At 42.9% G+C, this 23124-nt stretch overlaps 2 protein-coding genes and 1 non-coding gene across 7 annotated transcripts in view; 2 read left to right on the forward strand and 1 right to left on the reverse strand.

Annotated features, from left to right (window-relative positions):
* LOC119857420 (exocyst complex component 3-like protein 2) overlaps positions 1 to 3149 on the reverse strand; it is a 101208-nt gene extending 98059 nt beyond the window's left edge. For 2 of the 4 annotated variants that reach the window (XM_043515831.1, XM_043515824.1), the window contains exon 1: positions 3085 to 3149. The gene's annotated coding sequence lies outside the window, so the exon portion shown is untranslated. Of the gene's footprint in view, positions 1 to 2980 lie in introns of all 4 variants that reach the window. The other 2 variants (XM_043515832.1, XM_043515825.1) reach the window with 1 other exon arrangement.
* Positions 3150 to 11290: 8141 nt separating this feature from the next.
* EIF5 (eukaryotic translation initiation factor 5) lies at positions 11291 to 22208 on the forward strand. Of its 2 annotated transcripts, XM_038404370.2 has the most exons (12): positions 11296 to 11433; positions 12318 to 12415; positions 14224 to 14503; positions 14865 to 14946; positions 15344 to 15516; positions 15960 to 16071; positions 18048 to 18187; positions 18807 to 18962; positions 19325 to 19486; positions 19878 to 20042; positions 20349 to 20483; positions 20899 to 22208. In XM_038404370.2, the coding sequence occupies exons 3-12, from the start codon at positions 14432 to 14434 to the stop codon at positions 20989 to 20991; spliced, it is 1290 nt and encodes a 429-aa protein (XP_038260298.1). In that variant the 5' UTR covers positions 11296 to 11433; positions 12318 to 12415; positions 14224 to 14431; the 3' UTR covers positions 20992 to 22208. The 2 variants fall into 2 exon arrangements, with proteins under 2 accessions (XP_038260297.1, XP_038260298.1); XM_038404369.2 differs by lacking the exon at positions 12318 to 12415 and having other exon boundaries at positions 11291 to 11433.
* On the forward strand, positions 16288 to 16414 carry LOC119858139. The gene has a single exon (XR_005293797.1). It is a non-coding gene; the product is annotated as a small nucleolar RNA SNORA28 (small nucleolar RNA).
* Positions 22209 to 23124: the final 916 nt, after the last annotated feature.

A 23124-nucleotide genomic window follows, 5' to 3' on the forward strand; every position in this document is an offset into this window, starting at 1 on the left:
ATATTTCTAAGGTGAAAAATAAGCAGAAAAAAATGTAACAGAAAGTTCCGATCTTCTCTATATATCAAACAAGAAGCAAAAACCTTTATGCAGAGGTGGATTAAGATTTATTGGGGCCCTGGGCGCAAAGAACTTTTGGGCCCCCACACACCTCTCTCCACAGGACCCTGCTCCCTCTGCTGCATCCTGGCTTCTATGTAAGCATGTCGCCTTCCAGACCTTCTCTCTATATTTTTGCTTGCAAAGAGATTCTTTGATCCCCCAGTATTCTACCAAAGGATCCATTAAAAGTTAGCAGAGGATTATATTATCAGGCAGTTGTTGTGAAATTGTGTTGGTGAGTGGATGTACTTAATTATCAGGTGATGAAATATTGAAAGCCCTTTAGCTTTTCACAATTTTCCCATCAAATCAATGCCTGCTTAACCAATTCCTCCTATATTAGCCTTTCTTCCCTGCAAGCAGACTACTCAAGTACGTATAACTTGGAGAAGGAGCAGAAATAGGACCTATACAGGTGTTGTTTTTTTTCCATAGATGAATTACTGTGCAGTAAGCAGAGAACAGGCAGTCAGATCATTTAGCTAACAGTTCAAAATAAAAACTCAAAACATGAATGATGACGATCAGGGGCATTCGAACAGTGGCACAGTGAAAAAGAAAAAGTATTTTTGCTGTTTTAATGACGAATGGTGCAAATAAAATGCATTCAAAAACTGGCTTCGCAAAATCAACACGGTTACAGCAGAATGCATTCTATGTCATCAAGGGGTTTCAGTGAAATACGAGGGAAGACGAGCAGTGACCAGCCATGCAGAGAGCACAAAACACAAGGAATCAGAGAAACAACAGAAAAGAACACCACAAATCAATAGGTTTTTTTTACCAAAAGAGGTTCATCCCAAGAAAATCTGCTGACCATGGCTGAAGTGGGGTAAGTTTACCACAGTATTTCGCACCATTTAAGTTATGCAAGCCAAGACTGTGCAAACAAAATGCTTCCAAGATTTTTACTTGATTCTGAAATTGTGAGAAAAATGTCTTCTGGACGGATGAAAGCAACCAGCCTAACAGACCGTGTTTGGGCACCAAAATCACAAGAACTTTTGCTTAAGGACTTGGATGGAGCACATATTTTTTCAGTTGGATCCAACAAGGAAAATAAGACATTCTTTCTGGTAACCATGTGTTATTTCTTTGTGACAGAGGGAATTAAGCATGGCTTGCTTGATTTTTATAATGACAATGATGGGACAAGTGAGGCAATTGTGACAGGGATCTCCAATATTCTACAGGAGAATGGTCTCAGAATTAACAACGTGTCTTCTTATGTGGCTGACGATGCCTCTGTGAAGTTTGGGAAACACAGGTCAGTGTATCAGAAACTCAAACAGCTTACTGACCGACTGATACAAGTGGGGTGCAAATGTCACGAAATCCACAATTGCCTCAAAAATGGGATGTGAGGGCATTGAGTTTTGATGTAGAAACACTTACCCTCAAAGTATACAGCTCATTTTCCTCCTCGGCCAAGAAGACAGTCTCTTATGTCATTTTTTTAGTTTGTTGAAATGGAATACAAAGATGTGCATAGGCACATACCAACAAGGTAGCTGTCACTTCTGCCCGCTATTGAATGAGTACTACAAAGCTGACCAGCATTGAGGGAATACTTTTTGTCAGAGGGGGAAGAAGAATGTATCAAGATTGTGTGGGATGCATTCAGTGAGGAAGAACATGAGTCTCTTCCTCTTTGTTATGTTTACTTTCTGCTCAACTAAAGAGAAGAAGAGAGGACAAATGCTATGGAAGATCAGCCAAAGGCATTTTGGGCATCGTCTCTCCATCTGACAACATAAAATTCAGAGAGGAAGCAGATAAGACATTGACATAGTGCACTGAATACCTGGAGAAATGGCAGTGCTCTCACTTGACAACGAAATGAAATGGTCCGATTTTAAGACTCTTGCTACAGCACTCTGCATCGAGATTGACATTGACTTACTGTTTGATAACTACTGTATTTTACAGCAATCAAGGGAAGAGATTGTCTCAAAGGGGCAGAAAACAGATCAGAGAGGGGTTGAGGTTTTCAGATAAATGCCACAGAGCAGTGACAGCCAAATGTTAAAATTGCTCTCTTTTGCACTGTCCATTCCTGTATCCAATGCCTACTGCGAAAAAGTTTGATGGCACAATTGTGGAACAAGGACAGAAACAGACTGAGTGATAGCATCGTGAAAGCAGAGCTGCAGGTGCAATTGAACTTCAATATCCTGTGCAGACTTTCATGAGTTCTTAAAAAAGAACCCGGAGTTGCTCAGAGAAGCAAGAGCCAGCTGAAATACAGATTTAAAAGAAAGGAAGCCAAGAGCAACAACATTCTGCAGGTGACCCAGCTATAGGGTAAAAACATAACATTTAATTATGATTAATTAGGCATTTAAGTATGAAGGTTTAAAGTTTAAAGCTATTCATTGTTGTTGCTCTGTAGCTAGCAAACTAATACTCAAAATAATGGGTAAACACGTAGAAATCCAATCTCGCTTTGAAATAAAATTATCATATTGAGAATAACATTAGCTAACTAATACATTATTGAGATAACCTAACCCCCCAACCCAGAGTCTGCACCCCCTCCCGCATTCCAATCCCCTGCCCCAGCCTGGTGAAAGTGAGTGAGGTGGGGGAGAACGAGCAACAGAGGGTGGAGGGATAGAGTGAGCAAGGGTGGGGCCTTGGAGAAGGGGTGGGGCCTCAGAGAAGGGGTAGGGCAGGGCAAGGGTGTTTGGGTTTATGCGATTAGACAATTGGCAACCCTAGTGGGGAGCCCTGGGCCCTTCACCTGGGCTGGGTGGCACGCCCCGGAGGGCAGGGACACGGGCCGGTGGCTGCTCTTGGGCCTCCCCACCCCCTGACAACGGCAAGTGGAGCGTCCAGGGCTCCTCACAGTAACCCAGGCTCCCTGGGAGGCTCTTACCACGGGCCGGCTCAGGCCCCCTGGCCAGGCCAGAGGCCAAAGTGGAAGAGGAGGAGCAGGGGGCAGGGCCACAGTTCTGGCATATGTGCCCCCCACACTTCTACCCAGGTTCCAGTGCTCCTGCGAGGGCCCCCAAATTGGCCGGGGTCCCATGGGCCTATGTATTAATTCACAACTGCCTTTATGTCACAAACACATGTTTTTTTTACATCTTCCACCACCTTTATCTCAGCACTGCAGAAAATTGTGACTAGCTAGATAACAGCAATGGCCGTGGAGTGAACTCTGTCCTTAATGAGAAGTTAACTTCAAAGCCTAGTTGGAACTATTCAAATGCTAACATTATTTTGGAATGACACAGAGAAGACCTCTGTATAAGCTCGAAAGCTTGTTCTTTCACTAGCAGAAGTTGGTCCACTAAAAGATATTACCTCATCTACCTTGTCTCTGTGGCTGACACAGCTACAACAACACTGTAAACATTATTTTGGAATCAGAGTAGCAGCTGTGTTAGTCTGTATTCGCAAAAAGAAAAGGAGTACTTGTGGCACCTTAGAGACTAACAAATTTATTAGAGCATAAGCTTTCGTGAGCTACAGCTCACTTCATCGGATGCATTTGGTGGAAAAAACAGAGGAGAGATTTATATACACACACAGAGAACATGAAACAATGGGTTTATCATACACACTGTAAGGAGAAAAAAGAAAAGGAGTACTTGTGGCACCTTAGAGACTAACAAATTTATTAGAGCATAAGCTTTCGTGAGCTACAGCTCACTTCATCGGATGCATTACAAAGCTTATGCTCTAATAAATTTGTTAGTCTCTAAGGTGCCACAAGTACTCCTTTTCTTTTTGCAAATACAGACTAACACGGCTGCTACACTGTAAGGAGAGTGATCACTTAAGATAAGCCATCACCAGCAGCAGGGGGGGGAAAGGAGGAAAACCTTTCATGGTGACAAGCAAGGTAGGCTAATTCCAGCAGTTAACAAGAATATCAGAGGAACAGTGGGGGGTGGGGTGGGAGGGAGAAATACCATGGGGAAATAGTTTTACTTTGTGTAATGACTCATCCATTCCCAGTCTCTATTCAAGCCTAAATTAATTGTATCCAGTTTGCAAATTAATTCCAATTCAGCAGTCTCTCGTTGGAGTCTGTTTTTGAAGCTTTTTTGTTGAAGTATAGCCACTCTTAGGTCTGTGATCGAGTGACCAGAGAGATTGAAGTGTTCTCCAACTGGTTTTTGAATGTTATAATTCTTGACGTCTGATTTGTGTCCATTCATTCTTTTACGTAGAGACTGTCCAGTTTGGCCAATGTACATGGCAGAGGGGCATTGCTGGCACATGATGGCATATATCACATTGGTAGCCATCACCTTCAGCCCCCAACTAAAACCTCTCCAACGCATCATCAAGGATCTACAACCTATCCTGAAGGACGAGCCATCACTCTCACAGATCTTGGGAGACAGACCAGTCCTTGCTTACAGACAGCCCCCCAATCTGAAGCAAATACTCACCAGCAACCACACACCACACAACAGAACCACTAACCCAGGAACCTATCCTTGCAACAAAGCCCGTTGCCAACTCTGTCCACATATCTATTCAGGGGATACCATCATAGGGCCTAATCACATCAGCCACACTATCAGAGGCTCGTTCACCTGCGCATCTACCAATGTGATATATGCCATCATGTGCCAGCAATGCCCCTCTGCCATGTACATTGGCCAAACTGGACATCCAATGAATGCATCCGATGAAGTGAGCTGTAGCTCACGAAAGCTTATGCTCTAATAAATTTGTTAGTCTCTAAGGTGCCACAAGTACTCCTTTTCTTTTTGCGAATACAGACTAACACGGCTGCTACTCTGAAACCTCTCCTTACAGTGTGTATGATAAACCCATTGTTTCATGTTCTCTGTGTGTGTATATAAATCTCTCCTCTGTTTTTTCCACCAAATGCATCCGATGAAGTGAGCTGTAGCTCACGAAAGCTTATGCTCTAATAAATTTGTTAGTCTCTAAGGTGCCACAAGTACTCCTTTTCTATTATTTTGGAATGGCACTCTAGAAACAAACACTTGAGTGAAGCTGAGTGGCTTTAAAAGTAGTCTTTATCCCTGCCCCCTTGGAAGTTAAATGCCTATTTTAGACATGGGTTTACCAAGCTCATTTTTTAGTGTTTTGTCAGGCCACAACCCAGAAGAGCATCACACCTCTATTTAAGAAATCACCATGAGTTGTATTGATCTTTCTTGCTGTATACTGATCTGAGAGATTGGCATATAATATTTACACATTTTCCTCACTGTTTGCATTTTGCAGGCCTGGCTCCAGCATATTTGCTGCCCCAAGCAGCAAAAAAAAACAAAACAAAAAACCTTGCCACCGAACATGGAAGTGGAGTGATGGTGTGGGCGCCGAATTGCCACCAGCGACCGAAGAAGAGTCCCGTCCCCACCGCCAAATTGCCACCGAGCACGAATCATGCTCTAAGGGAGCAGCCGCTGAATTGCCGCCCGACATCCTACTGCCCCTTTACATTTGCCACCCCAGGCACCTGCTTGGTTCGCTGGTGTCTGGAGCCAGCCCTGGCAGTTGGCAAAAAATGGGTATACTCTAACCTTCTGAAAAAGGAAGTCGCTTCACCTTGTTCTGCCTTTGTTTTCTCTCTCAACCTCTTAATGTCTTGTCTATTTAGGTTGTAATATAATAAGAGACAGTCCCTGTCCCAAATATGTGTCCGAACAGTTAGCACAATGTTTGATGTGGCCTGCCCTCTAAGCACTACCATAATAAGTAATCATAACTAGAAAATTATGCATTTACTGACTATACATATACCTTCTACTACACTCTTGTTCTCATGTTCCTTTTTAATTTTGTTTATTTTTTAATTAAATAACAAAAATAGCTTACATTTATAAAGCATAAATACCAAGGCATTTTACAAACCAAATCCACTCAACAAGATGAAAACAGCAAGCTGCAAAATAGTGGGGGATGTGGAGATTCTGGTCAAGTATAACAGAGTAGACCTCTGTTCTGAGTGCTGCAGGACCTTTAATGTCAATGCAGAACAGACATCCAAAAGACCCCTGCACAGTAAACTGCATGATTTTCAAGACTGTGTTAACCCAGCTGGAAGGTGGACTTGTGCTTCCCAAGAGTTTACATATTCAAACCTGACACCTAGATAATTAAGTTATCCCCTCTCATTGCCAAGGTATGAAGGAGAATAGTGACCCTCCCATCTGACCTGATTACTACAGACAAAGCTCAGCTGTGTCCACATGGTAGTTTTTCTCACAACACAAGCATGAGTCAGCCATGTTTGCGCATCTACTGCCACACTCCCCAACATGTTTGCATCAGTGCATTCTGGGAAAATCTGAACAGCTATCAGAGGATGTGTTTCAGACGAACAGTGTCCAGAGGATATGCAGGCAAAACCACACAAAAGGCAATGCACTCGGGGATGCCCTACAGCACAGAGAGCTGGGAAGAAGGCAAACTGACCAAACCAGATATACAGGCATAGATAGGAATCCTGCCCACAGTGCAAAAAACCGTCACCAAACCAGTCACAGAAAGACAGTGTGAATAAATTTGTTAGTCTCTAAGGTGCCACAAGTACTCCTTTTCTTTTTGCGTATACAGACTAACACGGCTGTTACTCTGAAAAGTGTGAAGCTTAACACTCTGGCATGGTGAAAATGCTTTTCACAGCCATGATTGGTTATAACTGAATACTAATCAAAGCTTATGCTCAAATAAATTTGTTAGTCTCTAAAGTGCCACAAGTACTCCTTTTCTTTTTACTAATCATGTGGCATTGTTAGAGCCAACTATGTTACTAACTGATTACAAACTTGCTTAAAAGTTGCAGTATAGACATGGCCTAACAATGGATATCCCACTTTATAGCCATTTCAGATTATTAGAATTTCCATGCTTTTGTGGGTTTGGATCTTAATATAAATATCAATTAAATTCTTGTTTTTTAAAAATTAGCTGTATCATATGTAGCAGGTATTCACTTTTTGGGAGGGGGAGGAGATGGATTCTTTGACAAAACCTGATCAGACAACAAAACAAATTTGAATTATTCAAAGCTGAACTGAATCATCATAAAGCATTCTGCTATAAGGGAACACTTACTCGAGGGAAATGATTCATTGCTGACAATTTCCTACTGTCAGTAATTAAATCACCATTAAATAAAAAAGAAACCCAGGCAGCTGGGTTAATGTCTTAACAACAAATGTGGAGTATAGTTATAAATTGCTTAGTTTATAGCAGTGAAATGCAAAGCTCACAAGTGTCCTGTACTTTGAAGATCACACCAGCAATTTGAACTATGAATTCTGTGACTCATTAAAGCATGACTTTAAAAAAGGGGAAAGGTGATTTCTGTTTTTTCAGAGCCCATAGTTTCTAAGTGTACAAAATTAAAATGACTTTCAGTCAGTAAAAGTACTTGAGATCTAAAATCAAATTTAAAAAGATTGTTTTGATCAGATGAAATGAAAAACTAGGCTCCCCCAAATAGCAAAGAATCCACAATTTTTGTATATTTTGTATAAAGATTGCTAAAAATAATGTCCTCTGACATCACCCATATTGGATTAATTCCTGCAGTATGCATTAGGACTAACATTTTAAAACAGACCCATTAAATTAATTATGTCACTTTTTATACTATAAAATATAGATCTAATCTGCATCTCAAGACTGTGAAATCAGACCTCACTAGGGTTATTCATTATGTCAAAATGCTGCAAATTCAAGGTCTCTGTTGCTCCTCTGTCATACCATGAAGTGGTGTTGGCAGCAGCATATTTTTAGTACTGTAATTTATCAACCTCAGATGTGTTTTACCATGAAAGGAAAGTCACAGAAAGGAGGCATTGAGAAAGTTATAGGTCCATGCATAGTGTCACAGCAGAGAAGTTTCCTGTTGTACTTTTCTTGCATCCTACATTCTGATTATTTTTTTCCTCCTGATAATTGCCAAGTCTGACATATTTTGGAGATACGTTTCCTTGTTTAACAAATTTATTAGAGCATAAGCTTTCGTGAGCTACAGCTCACTTCATCGGACGCCGAAAGCTTATGCTCTAATAAATTTGTTAGTCTCTAAGGTACCACAAGTACTCCTTTTCTTTTTGCGAATACAGACTAACACGGCTGCTACTCTGAAACGTTTCTTTGTTTGGGGTTTAAATTTTAAGGCAGTTTTTAAAACCTTTCCCTCTTGTGGGGAATGATTTTATTGTGCACATTTCAAAGAGACATTTAAAATTTCCCTAAGGATTTATTGTACCTCTCCCTAATTCAGTCAGAGCTCAACATAGCCCTGAATACACAGTTTATAGGCCAGTGTCCTGCCCTGAACACTTGCTATTCAGTAGACTGAGAACTTGTATAACTAGGGCAGCAGCCATGATGTAGGAGGATCTTGTTAGAACACAGCACTAAGCACTGAGAAAAACACACATTCATTCTCTGGTAACTGTACTCCAGCTCTGCTGCTGCTGAAATAACCTGTTTTTCATTGTAATGTGTCAGTGATCATGTCCTTAATAATAGCCTGACTTTTCCTTTGTGTCTTCTAGGAAAATCACATTTATAAGCCACCTTTGCATTTGACTGTTGTTCTTTTTTCTGCCAGACCAAAAAGAGCATTCCAGAGTCACAAAAGGTCTAACAAGAGTCCTCTGTCTGTGACAACTTTGTACCAGTGATGGCCCAATTTAAAGATGGCTTGGAAACCTAATTTTGTAAGTATTTTATTAGCTATTGTTATTAATCATTTTATTTTTGAAGTGGTCCACTCCAGCCTATTCTCCTCTGCTCCTCTAGACATCCCTCAAAATACTGTACAGTATTATCATTAAAACATACCAAATGACAAGGACTGAGGTTTCTTCTGCTGTTGTCTGAGTGCATTTATAAGGAAGCAGAGAACAGTAAGACAGAAAAGTGATTTGTATATTTAATTGCCATGATAATATCTCAAAAATGCCCATTTAATGCCTTTCTGCTTTAATATTATTTGTATTATACAATAACAAAAATATTAAATTCCTGCTTTATTAGGAGCCTTCAAAAACCCTACTGCTGGCCCTGCTTGGTGCCATTTAGGAGGAGTGGAAGAGAACATGGCATTACCAGATAGCAATTGAGATACTTGGTTAGAGGGAGTGGAGGAGGGGAAAATGGGTAGAATTTCATGCCCTTTACAAGACTAATATTTTTTAAAATGAGCCCCCAACTCCTAAAGCTGGACCCACTCAATGCCTCTGTCCAGTCAGGAAGGGAGCTAGCAGTATTGGTGACAGGAATAGTAACAGTCTGCAAGAAACAAGGGTTATATCTTTTCCTGGGCTTTGCTTTTATCAAAATCAAGACCCTGTACCCTGAAGACAGCTCTAATCGTTTTTCCAGTAAGGAGGAGAGTTAGTAGTAATGGAGACTGTATATGTGGCAGGGAGAATTGGAGATTCATGCCCTTTTGTGGGGTTGGGCCCTGCTCAGTGCCACATTCCTATCAGAACTGAGTTGGCAGCAAAAAGGACAATAACTATGTGTGTGACAGGGAGAACTGGGTGTTCATGCCTTCTTCTTGGGGAGCAGCAGAGGTAGGAAGCTATATGCCTGTTTTTGGGGTTAGCATTTTAAACCCCACTCTAGATGGATTTCTTATTGGTGAGCAGAATGAGGCCTGACATTGAACGTGATAACATTTCTCTGTCGATATGGAATGCAATAACTTTTGGACACTGCATTCAAACAATTCCAAAATGTTAGGGAATGTTAGAGGCATCAATGGCCAAAATCCTATTGATTTTGAGGAAAACTGGGACATGCAGAGCTCCTTCTGTCTGATTTGCAAACCCAGCAGTTTCATTCACATTTGTGACAGGCTTCAGAGTGGTTGCCATGTTAGTCTGTATCAGCAAAAACAAGAGGAGTCCTTGTGGCACCTTATGAATGCATCAGATGAAGTGGGTGCTAGCCCACGAAAGCTTATGCCCAAATAAATTTGGTAGTCTCTAAGGTGCCACATGGACTCCTCATTGTATTCACCTTTGTAACTTTCTAGAGATCAAAGAACTGGTTGACAGCAGCCATCAACACCTTCCAGCATAACAACAGCAACTGTAAAGGAGTACTTGTGGCACCTTAGAGACTAACAAATTTATTAGAGCATAAGCTTTCGTGAGCTACAGCTCACTTCATCGGACGCATTTGGTGGAAAAAACCACCAAACAAACCCAGCAACTGTGTTCATCATCCCAATAGTTAAGATGTTAACAGTCTGATTTATCTCCCAGACAGAAAGGGGTAGGGGGAAAGGGGGAGCAGGGGAACAGGGGGCACATGGGAATCCCTGGCACAGGGGGAGAATAAGTCTGGTATGGGGAAGGAGAGGAGAGCCCTTGGCATTAGAGGGAAGGGGGGCCATAGTGCCCTGGCATTTGGCAGAGAGGGGGGGGGAGACAGAGTCTCACAGGGAAAGGAGAATAGGCGGCATGGGAGAAGGGGCACAAGGAGCTCTTGCCATGAGGGAGGCAGGCGAAGGAATGGGAAAGGCACAGAGCCCCTGGCATAAGGGCTGGGGCAGGGACTGCAGGGAGGGGTATTAGAGGCGAGCACACAGGGGTTAGGGGGATGCAAGGAGCCCCTGGCGGGTGCACTAGCTCAGCCTACAGAAGCAAGGAAGTGGACAGCCCTCTAAGGACTACGTATACGGCGCTGACCGCCACCATTTCGGTGCGCTCGGCCCCACCAGGGGCCAAAGAGGCCAGCCCCCCTGCCCCTCCCCCACTTGACGCACAACCCGGCCCGGCTGTTCCAATGACTCATTCTTTTCTCTCCCGTCCCTACCCCCTGCTCTACTTCTCGCGAGCTTTGGCCACGATAGACGCGATGTCCTTTAGGGTGCTGGGGGCGAGGGGGGGGGGGGAAAGGGCGGATTGATTGACTGGAGCGGCAGCCAATAGCATGGGCGGCTGGCGAGCGGCGAGCTAATGGTGGGGCGAGGGAGGCGCGGCCCGCCGCTGGCTGATTGATCCCAGCCGTGGCGTCGCTCAGTTGGAGCGAGAACATTCTAGAGGTGAGTAAGCGGCGCCCATCGCAGGGGCAACCGGCAACCGCCCCCTTCGGCTTCAGTTGCGCCCGCCCCTTTCCCTTCCCTTCCCTTCCCAGGTGCCGCCGTTAACGGTGCCCTGATTGTATCTCCCCCACAGATTGACTGGCGCCGCCGCTGCTGCTGATTCCGCCCGCCCCAGGACGCTCGGACCCGGCGGCTGCGGCGCCCGCCTTCCTCCGCCCGGATATAAGCGCCCCTCGGCCCCGTTCTCCTTACACACTCGGCTTCGTGGCAGCCCGGGGCGAGCAGCGTTGGGTTTATGTCTTTATTGGACGAAAACGGTGAGTGGCCGCCCGGGGGTGGCGAGGCGCGACGTGAGGAGAGGGCGTCTGGGGACGTGCGGGGGGGGGCCCGTGGGCCGGGGTACCCGGGGCGGGGGGCAGATGATTGGGGTCCGTGCAGCCTCGGCGGGAGTGGCTGAGGTACTCCCGTGCGGGGGGAACCCGCGGCGCTGACTGTCCCGGTCGGGTGATCCCCCGTGCGACGAGGCAAAATGGCGACGGCTGGGGCTGCGCCTCGTGATGGGGGGTGGAGGGGAAGCTGTGTGGCGCAGTTAGAAATCCGCAGCGCGCGGGGGCGGGGGGGGGGGGCTGCATTCCAGGGCTTACATCGGGAGGGGCGAGTGGGGGGGGGCTGCCTGAGAAGCCGCGGAGGCCCCCGCATGCGCAGTTGGGGGCGTCCCCCCCCCCTTCTGTTTAGGGCTGACTCAGTGCTTAATCGCTGCATTTTATGAGTCATCCCGGAGCGGAGTGGGGCGGTTCGGCGGGAGGGAGGCTGGCTGCTCGCTCAGCGCGACGGGCTCGGGGGCGGTGTCGGGAGGCGGGTGGGGGCTTCGGTCGCCAGCAGACAAAAGCAGCGATGTGGATGAGACGACATTTCTGTCTTCCTTTCCCTGAGGTACCTGGTTCCTCCGTTTCTCTGCAGCCACGTGTGTAGGCCACATGATGGCTGCTTTTAGATTTGCTGTGGAAAGCACTGCCACGTCTGGGGGGGGGGGGGGTGTGGCTTTTTTCCTCCCCTTGATAAAGGGCTCTTTCTAGCTGCTCTGGGGCCAAACTAAGCCTGAGTGCTATCGATAAGGTCCTCTAGATCAAGTAGTGTAAGCTGATCCTTGCAATTTACAATACAAAGGACTTGTAAAGATATTAGTTGGTTTTCACTCCAGGGATTTTACAGGCATCCCAGGGGAGAAGAGCTGCTTGTTATATTGGAAAGTGAACACCTAACTGCCCACATCTCCCTAACTCTCTGAGGAAAACAAAGGTAGAGAAACGAAGGGAGCATTATTTATATCAAAACAAGCTAATACAGGGGTTCTCAAACTCGTGTCCTGGTGACCCCTTTCACACAGCAAGCCTCTGAATGTGATTCCCTCCATAAATTAAACACTTTCTAAATATATTTAGAAGCATTATAAATGTTGGAGGCAAAGTGGGGTTTGGGGTGGAGGCTGACAGCTCATGACCCCCCATGTAGTAATCTTGCAACCCTCTGAGGGGTTCTGACCCCTAGTTTGAGAACCCCTGAGCTAATACCTTTGATATGTCCCCTGCTACACCTCAGGGTTCACACGTAGCTGCTTTTTTTGAACAGCAACTGTAAATGACTTGTAGTTACTGCTACTGACTGTTGGGGAAATAGTATGTTCAGTATTGAAAAATGCATTCTTGTGCTGTTTTATTGTTTGAAGTATTGTACATTTCTATCAAACTAAGCTACATAAACACCTCCACTTGAAGTAGCAGTGTGGTAGCATGTACAGCCATTCTAAAGAACTGGCAAGAATAAACTTGTCTCAAATGTGATATCTAACTAAATGGTCAAAGTCAATATTTAATCACAGTACAGCTTAGAAACTGAATTGTAAATGTATAGCAGAAGTGATGCAATAATAGGGTTCTTCTGAGAAATCAGGGAAGCATTGGGTAAGTTAATTGACATCTATGTACCACAGAAGTAGGAAGCCTAGAAATGCAAAACATGTTAAATATTTGGGGTATGGATGTTTTGGTACTACTATGCTGAATCAAAGGTGCAAAAGGAAGCTTCTATAGAAACAGGATGGGGCTGCTACACTTGTGAGATCTTATGAGTGGAAGGAAGAAGCACTGGTTAATTTAACAAGTTTAGCCACTTCAGGAAAAAAGCAAGCTGTTGGCAAACCACAACACTTTAGCAAACTATACTGTCACTTCTGTATTACTATAAACACTGCTTATTTATCTTGAAGGTAGGTACAAATAAACTACACACTTCACTTTAAAATGAGTCCATTCAGTTACACCATAACCAAGGATTTGAGGGCTGTTTTTCCTTGCCTCCTTCCAGAGCAGTCAAACTTTCACCCATGTGACTCAATAGCAAGGCTGTTCTGTAACCTGTGACAGGGTACTGGGCAAAGGATTGCAGATCCAGTCTTCTGTCATGCCCACTTCTCATTAGGGGAACAAATTAGAGTGGGCTGGAGGTAACCTGGCCCTAATTGGGAAGACAGACAGCTGCTACCTAATTAGCCTGGGGCTGCATAAAAACCTCAGGGGAAAGCAGGAGGAAAGAAAAATTGCAGGGAGGTAGCTTTCCCCTCCCTCCCTGCCTGCCTGCAGAGGGTGAATGGTAATCTGTATGTGGTGGAAACAAGCCTGAGAATAAAGTGCACCTGTGGTTACAAAGCCCAGGGTCTCAGACTGACTCTGAACCTATCAAAAGCCAAGGGGGCTCTGCTGCACCTTCCCCTCCATCTTGTAATATAACCTTTCTCTGGTAACCTTTTACATGGAAAACTCATTCTTTAGCAGTGTCTCAGTGTGCTCTAATAGGTGAAAATGGGGAAAACTTGTTCCCAACACAAATTGGCATTCTACAGAACAGTAGATGTTCCTCAGCTGTAGATTGTCAACTGCTGCTGTAATGAGACAAACTGAGACTACATAGTCAAATAACTGACTTCATGCATATGAAACTTAGAGAACATGACTAAAATTTCAGATCCAATAACTATTAAACAATGTCCTTCAGCATGAATATACTTCATGGAAAGCTTTAGGCTGAACTTTTTTTTTTAACACTTGCAGAGCTGTTGCGCAGCCATTGGTACCTGTATTGGGGGAACATAGCATACAAGCAAGAACCTTACAGCCTCAGTGGCGAAAACTTTTTCATGTCAGAGACCGAGAACTCTTGCAGTTGTTTATGTCATCCCGTCTTCTCCAGACAGAAGATACCAAAAAGCTGCAATCAAAGATCTCTTCATCTTATTGATAAAGCTACTAATAAGACAAAATGTCTGTCAATGTCAACCGCAGTGTTTCGGATCAGTTCTATCGCTACAAAATGCCCCGTCTGATTGCAAAGGTAACTTCCTAAACTCTGGTAATCGGAATATAAGCACTATTTATATAGAGCTTTTCATCAGTATGTCTCTTGTGAAGCATTTTGAGACAGTTGATATCATCTCTACTTTACAAAGAAGAAACCAATGCAAAATTAAGTGACTTGCCCAAGGTCACTCAGCAGACCAGAGTCAGGAATAGAATCCCAGTGTCCTGGTCCAGTGCTTTATCCACTATACCACACTACCGCTCTCCCATAAATACTGATACTGTTTTAAGCAGTGTTTAACTTCGTAAGCATTTCTTAAATGGCTTAGACGGTGGTGTGGCATTGACCGTTAAATGTATACCTAATTGTGTGAATTTGACTTTTTTTCTCTTAGGTTGAGGGCAAAGGAAATGGAATAAAGACAGTTATAGTCAACATGGTTGACGTTGCAAAGGCGCTTAATCGGCCTCCAACGTGTAAGTAACTCTTAAAGTAACATGAAATTCCCTCATGGGGTTTTTGGTCCCCAAGGATTGCTTGGGGAATGTGGTGAAAGCAGGGGGCGGTACTTATTTAGAGGTAAAATATGCATATGAAACTAGTGCAGCACTGATACAGGCCCCATGGGCCTTAAAGTTTAATAAAGGGAAATATTTTCTTTCTAGGGTAAAACACTACTTGGGTTGAACATTTCTCTTAGAAAGACATGACCCAGTACAGCTCAGAATCATGAGATACGACCTATTAAGAGTACTGCCAAGCATTGTTAGTGATGAATTATATTTGAGAGATGAGAACTAGTATGCAAGCCAGGCCTGGCTGTCAGGATCTTGCTGGCAGGCTCTTAATGTGCCTCTTTCTTTCTTTTGAAAGATCCCACCAAATTTTTTGGTTGTGAGCTGGGGGCACAGACCCAGTTTGATGTTAAGAATGACCGTTACATTGTCAATGGATCTCATGAGGCGAATAAGCTGCAAGACATGTTGGATGGATTCATTAAAAAATTTGTTCTCTGTCCTGAGTGTGAGAATCCTGAAACTGATCTGGTGAGCGTGCTTAATGTTTTTTCCTATGACCAAACAGGCGCTTCTGGTATTAAAAACCCACAAGACTGACTTATTCTTAGATATTAATGTGCACACAAGTGCTAATGCATGCAAGATTGACTACTTCAAGTCAACTTCATGCTGATGCTAGTGTGTAGGAGAAATTTCATTCAAAAGCTGAAGCTTGTAATATAATTGAACTTCAACTTCTGAAGTGTTGGGTCTGGAAATGTTTCCAGTCTCAAACGCTAACAAAAGAATAATCCGTTATGTAAAAGTTACTGTTAGCATAACTTCCTTATACAAATTATGATAAACTTTTCACATCAAGCTGTTTACCTGACATCTCAATATTGGCCTCTCTGGATGTTGTGTAAGTTGTGGCATAAAGAAGTAATATCAGAGTTGAAATAAGGTTTTAATTTTGACTTTCCCTCTGGCAGCATGTCAATCCCAAGAAACAAACTATAGGTAACTCTTGCAAAGCCTGTGGCTATCGAGGCATGCTTGACACAAACCATAAACTCTGCACGTTCATTCTCAAAAACCCACCTGGTAAGTGTTGCATATTTTTGATTCTCATAAAAGAAGCAATCGACATGTTAAAACATTCTTCTAGCTGAAATAGACTCCAACTTCTACCTCTATGTTGGATGGGTTAGGCAGTGGGATATAAGTTGGATGGAGTTACAGACAAATTACTTTTTTTTTTTTTTTTTTTTTTTTTTTTTTTGCCCTTCACTGAGAAGGACTTAACTGGTTACTCTATGCAAGCAACACTCTGTGGCAGATATCCAGTTGCCTGTCTCAATTTAAGCTTGCTATAATAAAAAAAAAGTCTAACCTATTCCAGTGGTCTCTACCAAATGAGGTCATGTGTTATATAGACTCTAACAACCTATTTGAACTTGCAGATCAGGAAGGTGACATTCGTGTTACCACACACTAGCCACTATCAAACTTTGTGGGCCAGACTGCTTCCCAGTCCCTCCCAATGCTTATAAACAGCACACTGAGCTACATCTCCTGAAGAACAATTGTAGGTTAATCTTGCAGGCATCGGCTTGATTTATGGGAAGCAAAGTCAAAATGAGTAATTTTAGCTCTGCATGCTAACTGCTTGTAAATGCCCTACACAGGGCTATAGTGCTTAGTACCAAAACCCTTACATGATGGCAGAATGTCTCCATTTCACACCTTCCAAAATCAAACTTTGTTTTTAGTGCTCTCTGTAAGACTTCCGGGGGGGGGAGTATGGTTCAGTCTCCCCTCTATGTGAGAACTGCAGCTTGGATTTCAGAACTCTGAGCCTGAGGATGCAAAGGACCAAGAAAACATCACTGTTTCTGCTAATAAGATTAGAAATAGACTGAAGACCCCTGTACCCATCACTAATCTGTGAAAGTGGCTTGAGTCAAGTTGTATGACTTAATATGTACATCTCAAAATATAAGTTGAGCTAACTGCTTCTGCAATTTCAAAACTGGTGACTTACTACAGTAATTTTGAGGCCGTAACTGGTTGGCCTTGGCCAACAAGTGTAGGGAGACATCTGAGAGCTCTTGCTAAGCAGACAAAAGCATAACTAGACTAATGGTTGGAAACAAAGCTAGAAAAACTGAAGTGTCACTCAGAGTGACAAACTACTGAATTAGCTTACAAATGACCTCAAGTTCTCTTTCAAGTATTTATTAATTCAACTGTGAGGTGGTGACTCTCTAGTTCAGGAATTATGAGGTGAAATTCTATGGCCTATACCAGTGGTTCTCAACCAGGCATATGTGAATCTCTGGGAGATCATCTAGATGGAGCCTGTTATAAAATTAGGCAACTATGGGGGGGGAGCACTAGCAAAAAGCCATTTATGTGGCATTCTAAAATTTCCTACATACAATGACTAGCATAGTTATTATTGGTGTTTCTCAACCTCAGGATTGCAATTTTCAGTAGTGTGCTGTGACACTTTTTCTAAAGTACTTTAGATGGGATGAAACCTGGGGTACATAAGACAGACCAGCCTCCTGGAAAGGTTGAGAACTATTGGCCTATGCTATGGAGGATGTTGGACAAGAGGAGCATGATGATCCCTTCTGGCCTTAAACTCACTCCAGGCCCATCCACTAGAGACCTTGTAGATGTGATATGCACACTTCACCAAATCATGGCTCTGATATTTAAAAGGAGGGAGGGAGGAGGAATAGTACTTAATGTGTAAGTCTTAAACTAGATCTCCAATATCTGACAAATTGTGGCTGTTGGCTTCCAGCCTTATTGGTAACAAGGGATATTGCTTTATTTGTCTTAAGACTAACTTCACCCCATGCTATGTGGGGTCTGCAGTGGTGGCACAACCTTCACGTTGAGGGAGAGGTGGCACCATGAAAAGGAGCCTTGGAATACTGAATTAAACTAAAACTTAGGTTCTGTAGGGATCTGGCACACTTGAAATAGTGCTGACAAATTGTCTCACTAAGTGGAGGTCTTGTTCCTACTTGGAAACAAATAAAAGTATAGAGTCTATTTACTTCCAGAAAACACTGACACTAGTACAGGAAAGAAAGAAAAGGAAAAGAAGAACAGAAAAGGCAAGGATAAAGAGAATGGTTCTGTGTCTAGCAATGAGACACCATTGCCGCCACCACCAGACGAACTTGACGCTCCACGTGCAGTGGTAAGTAGACTTTCCAGAGACTTGTAAAGAACAGTGAGGTTGGCTTATAAATTAGACTTCGAAACTAGTGTCAGGTAACACTTCCACTTGTAACTGATTTCTGAAATGGTGGCGGTTCCTTTTCCGAGCTGCATTGAAAATGAGCTGTATAGATAGCTCAAGCCATTTATGCTGGTTTTAGTGATGGTAGGTGCTTGCCATCACATGATACTGAAGCACTTCTTCCTTCCTGTTAGCTTGGATCTGCCTAAGCTGTTGGAGGGGGGAGCCTCATATCCCATCTCCAGCTCTGCAGTTTAATCCATGAAGTCGTTAATGGAGTTAGTCGACCACTAGACCTACTTTCTGTGGGGGGCGGGGCAGCTGGAAACATGTCTAAAATACTAAGCTCAGTATTGGCTTTTTCTGTAGGTAACTGCCCTAGTCACTATAGGGATGCCTCATGAATAACTTAATGAGGGGCAACCCTATGAATTTGCATATTCCCTGTCTCCCCCACATCAAAAGTACAGATCCACAGTAGAATACCTTGGAATGGCATTAGTATTTAATATGCCCATAAGCAGAGCATCACTTGCCCTTAAGAGCTCATTCACTCTGTGTGAATGCTCTTCCTCAGGAGGATGACGACGATGACTGGGGTGAAGACACAACTGAAGAAGCCCAGAGGCGCAGAATGGATGAAATCAGTGATCATGCAAAGAACCTCACACTTAGTGATGACCTAGAAAGAACAGTAGAAGAGCGAGTCAACATATTATTTGACTTTGTTAAGGTAAAACTGCAGTTACTCTTCTAAAGAAACAGTAGCTCAAAACAATGTTAGATGTCATTATAGTAAACCATTCTAAGGTGAAAAGGGGAGTACTTGTGGCACCTTAGACTAACAAACTTTGAGCATAAGCTTTCGTGAGCTACAGCTCACTTCATCAGATGCATGCTCAAATAAACTTTAGTCTCTTAAGGTGCCACAAATACTCCTTTTTCTTTTTGTGGATACAGACTAACAAGGCTGCTACTCTGAAACCTGTTCTAAGGTGGTGTAGCTTTCTAACTGTTACCTGGCGGGTGGGGAGGGGAGTGAGTAGAAGTACAGGCTTGTTAGCATCTGAGTTGTGAATAACTTCTCACCTGCAGAAAAAGAAGGAAGAAGGTGTCATTGAGACTTCTGACAAAGATATTGTAGCAGAAGCGGAGAGACTGGATGTAAAGGCTATGGGCCCTCTAGTTTTGACTGAAGTCCTCTTTGATGAGAAGATTCGAGAACAGATAAAGAGATATAGACGCCACTTCCTACGTGTAAGCCTTTTAATCTCCCAACAGTTTTACTGGCCTCCATATTTTGTCTTTTAGGAGTAAGAACTTAGATGAAGTTCTAAATACTGTGGTAGAACAAAAGTCTACAACAGAAAACTCATTCTCTTGTCCCTAAACTCTGCAGACCAGTGGTTCTCAAACTGGGTTAAGACCCCAAAGGGGTCATGACCCTGTTTTTAATGGGGTTGCCAAGGCTGATGTTAGACTTCCTGGGCTTCAGGAATGACCTCGAAGCCCTGCCACCCTGGGCAGCAGGGCTCAGGTTACAGCACCCTGACCGTGGCTGAAGTATATTGTACAGAAGGCTGGAATTTTGAAGATTAGTATCTTATCTGCCCACAAAGAAACTGACAACTATATGGCTTTATTACAGTTCTGTCACAACAACAAGAAAGCTCAGAGATACCTTCTTCATGGCTTGGAGTGTGTGGTAGCCATGCATCAATCTCAGCTTATTTCTAAAATTCCACATATTCTGAAGGAAATGTATGATGCAGATCTTCTGGAAGAAGAGGTCATCCTTAGCTGGGCAGAAAAGGTACTTGGATCGTTTCACTATTAGGTGGACACTACTATATCAGTTTCTGAGCTTTAGGGGGTGGGGGGGAAGCATGGTGCAATATGATCTGCTTCATATAGTGTTGTACAGTGCAGGTCTCCTGAAAGTGTAGACTGATTAAGGTGGTTTTTGTTCAAGGTGGCTGGATTTGGCTTGGACTTCCTGAGAAGTCCTTAGAACCAGTATCGCTCCTCTTGCTAATATGTAACTTTTTTCAGTCCTCATAGTGATTTCTGCACTAGAGCGTCTTTTTTTTTTTTTTTAAACACTCTTCCTTTCTTGTAGGCCTCTAAGAAGTACGTCTCAAAAGAGCTTGCTAAAGAAATCCGCATCAAAGCAGAACCCTTTATCAAATGGCTGAAAGAAGCAGAAGAAGAGTCCTCTGGTAACGAAGAAGAGGACGAAGATGAAAATATTGAGGTAAGAAGGCGGGTTTGTGTCCTTCCATTGTTTGTTCTTCCTCCTCCCTTCCTTGTCTTGTGAGCAGGTAAAAACACAACAGTTAAGTTCTTTGCAAGTCACATTTTAGCATTTCTCCCTATGTCAGTAGGACAAACTTAACCCCCTATTGAGTAATGGGGGTGTGGTGACTGGTAGAACCAAACCATTTGGAATAGCTTTTTAGAAGAGGATTTTTGACTGCTCTGACTATGGTTTCAGATAGGCTGTTATGCCACAAGGAGACTGCAGTCTCCCTAAAACGAATTGCCTCATACAGGCTGTGTACATGTAGCTTAGCTAAACTTACTTTATTAAGTAGATGGAGGGTGTCAACATTATTATGGAAGAGAACGTCAATGGATGTCCTTAAACATTAAATATCTTGTCTCACTAGGTGGTGTATTCCAAGACTGCCAGTGTACCTAAAGTTGAAACTGTGAAGCCTGTAAACAAGAAAGATGATGACATAGATATCGATGCCATTTAAGTGATGTGACCTAGCTTCCAGCATAATACTGAAAACTGCTCTGCATTTTTCTTCCAGAAGTGCAACATGTACATGCACAAGCTGAAATGGCTTAATATTATGCTAATTAATACTCAGATGTCTCTTACTGTGACTGGTCTTGTATAACTATAAGCAGAACACCAAGGAGTCTACACACAAGTGAACTGATCTAGTTTGTTAATGGCATGTTTCTTTTTAAAGGTGTATTGCACATAAATACTTGGAACACACTTATACAGCTGTGGGAATAAAGGATTTTGGTTTTGGTCAGCCTAAAGAGTCAGAGCCGTCGGTAACACTTAACAGGTCTCTTTGATATCAATTTGGCATAGAGGGCAAAGGTATTCTGCTCCTGTCAAGGAGGGAACAGAAAACTGCTGCAAGGAAAATATAGATCCCAAGTAGAGAAACCAATATGCAATTTTTCTAAACTTTTGAATCTCTAGCAAACTCAAGAGCAGCAAGAGACACTAGTGACTGGGTCTCAACTGGCAGACAAAGCTAGTTGACCATTCATATGGTCATAGGACTAAAATTTGTGTGCTTAAATAAATGTATCCCTCTCCATCTAGCATCCATATTTGGCCGACAGGTGCTGACTGTTTCAGACTGCCTTTGATAAGCAGCTCTAAAATTGCAAGAGGAAGATCAAGACTTGCTCCAAAAGTCATCTTTATTCCATTCTAGTGTCCAGAGTTGACTGTAAATGATCTCACTTAAAATAGGTGAGGTGTCATTCTTACTACCACTGTGACAAAATAGCCAAATCAAAATGTGATTGAAGTAGAAGAAATACCTAATTTCTACTGTAGCTGTAACTCAAATTCATGTTTTACTCTAGGCAAAAGGACTGATTTTTTTTTTTTTCTTAAAGTTAAAAATCGCTGAGGGAAAACTGGTTGAAGATTAACTTAAAACTGGGCTGAGGAAGGGAATGGTCTGAGCAAAAACAACTTTGGAGACTAATTTTTGCTTCATGCAGTGTAAAGTCTAAAGTAACTTAATTATTTCTGTAAACAAACATACCTAGCCTTTGCTGTAGTAAACTTCAAGGTTGAGCTCAGACAAAAGGCCAAAACTTCAACAAAAGCAGTTTTCTTAAGCTAGGAAAACAGTGGCTTTCAACATGTGGTCTGTAGACCTGACATAAGGGATCTGTGAAAGGTGACTTGTGGAAATAAAAGTTTCAGATGCTAGAGAAGGCTTTGTTTTTTCTGATGAGTCAAAAGTGTGTGACTATCCCCACCTACAGCTCACAATTCAGCATTCTTCTTTATAGAAGCCTACAAGCTTATTTCTCATGCTGTGTCAAATGCTGAGCTGAACATCTTAAACATTAATAGTTTAACTCTACTCAGTTTTCAGTCTGACTCTAGTCTAGGTGACCATACTGAATTTCCAAAGGAGTCCACGCCTCCATTTGAAATTTTGTAGGTCTGTGAGTGAGAGGCTGAAAACAACCATCCACCCCTTAAGTAGTGGGTGTTTTTTCCTACTATCAAAGGCTAAGTTAAGCTTTTGTGTAACTATGTAAGTGTTTCTCAGCTCTTTGTGTCTTTTAGCTTTGCATAGAACAAAGTTAAAGGTGCAAGTCTAAAGCTATTGATGAGCAATTGAAAAGCCCTGACCCCTTTGGAGGAATTCTGTATCTGATTCTTCAGTAGAGGTGGCCTTGTCAATGTTCCTGTTTTTAGTCAATAGTTATATATGCAAAAGGTCAGATAAGTAGCATGGCTTCTGGGTTATGTCTCACTAATATTGGGGTTCTTAGCACGTTATGTAGACAGGCTATTAAAATCTCTACTGGCTTTGCAGTGGAGAAAAGTCTGGATTTTAAATCTTTAGTTTTGGTTTTAATATAATTTGTGGCTGTTTTTCTTCTACCAGGCCATCCCTACAAATCTCAGTCTTCACTCTTAGGTTGTTTGCAACAAGTCAGAGCCAGTTTATTCTCAAGCAATTGCAAGGGGGAGAGTGTGCGCAAACAAGAATTCCCCTTTCCTAGGCAGGTCTCTGCCAGATAAACAGGGCAAGCATTTATACTTTTTGTTGCATACAATCAACAGCCCTGTCTTTTTTTTTTTTTAATTCATATTCCTTCCTGATCTCTTT

The sequence above is a fragment of the Dermochelys coriacea genome, chromosome 6 (genome assembly GCF_009764565.3).
Source record: "Dermochelys coriacea isolate rDerCor1 chromosome 6, rDerCor1.pri.v4, whole genome shotgun sequence".
NCBI classification, from domain to species: domain Eukaryota; kingdom Metazoa; phylum Chordata; order Testudines; family Dermochelyidae; genus Dermochelys; species Dermochelys coriacea.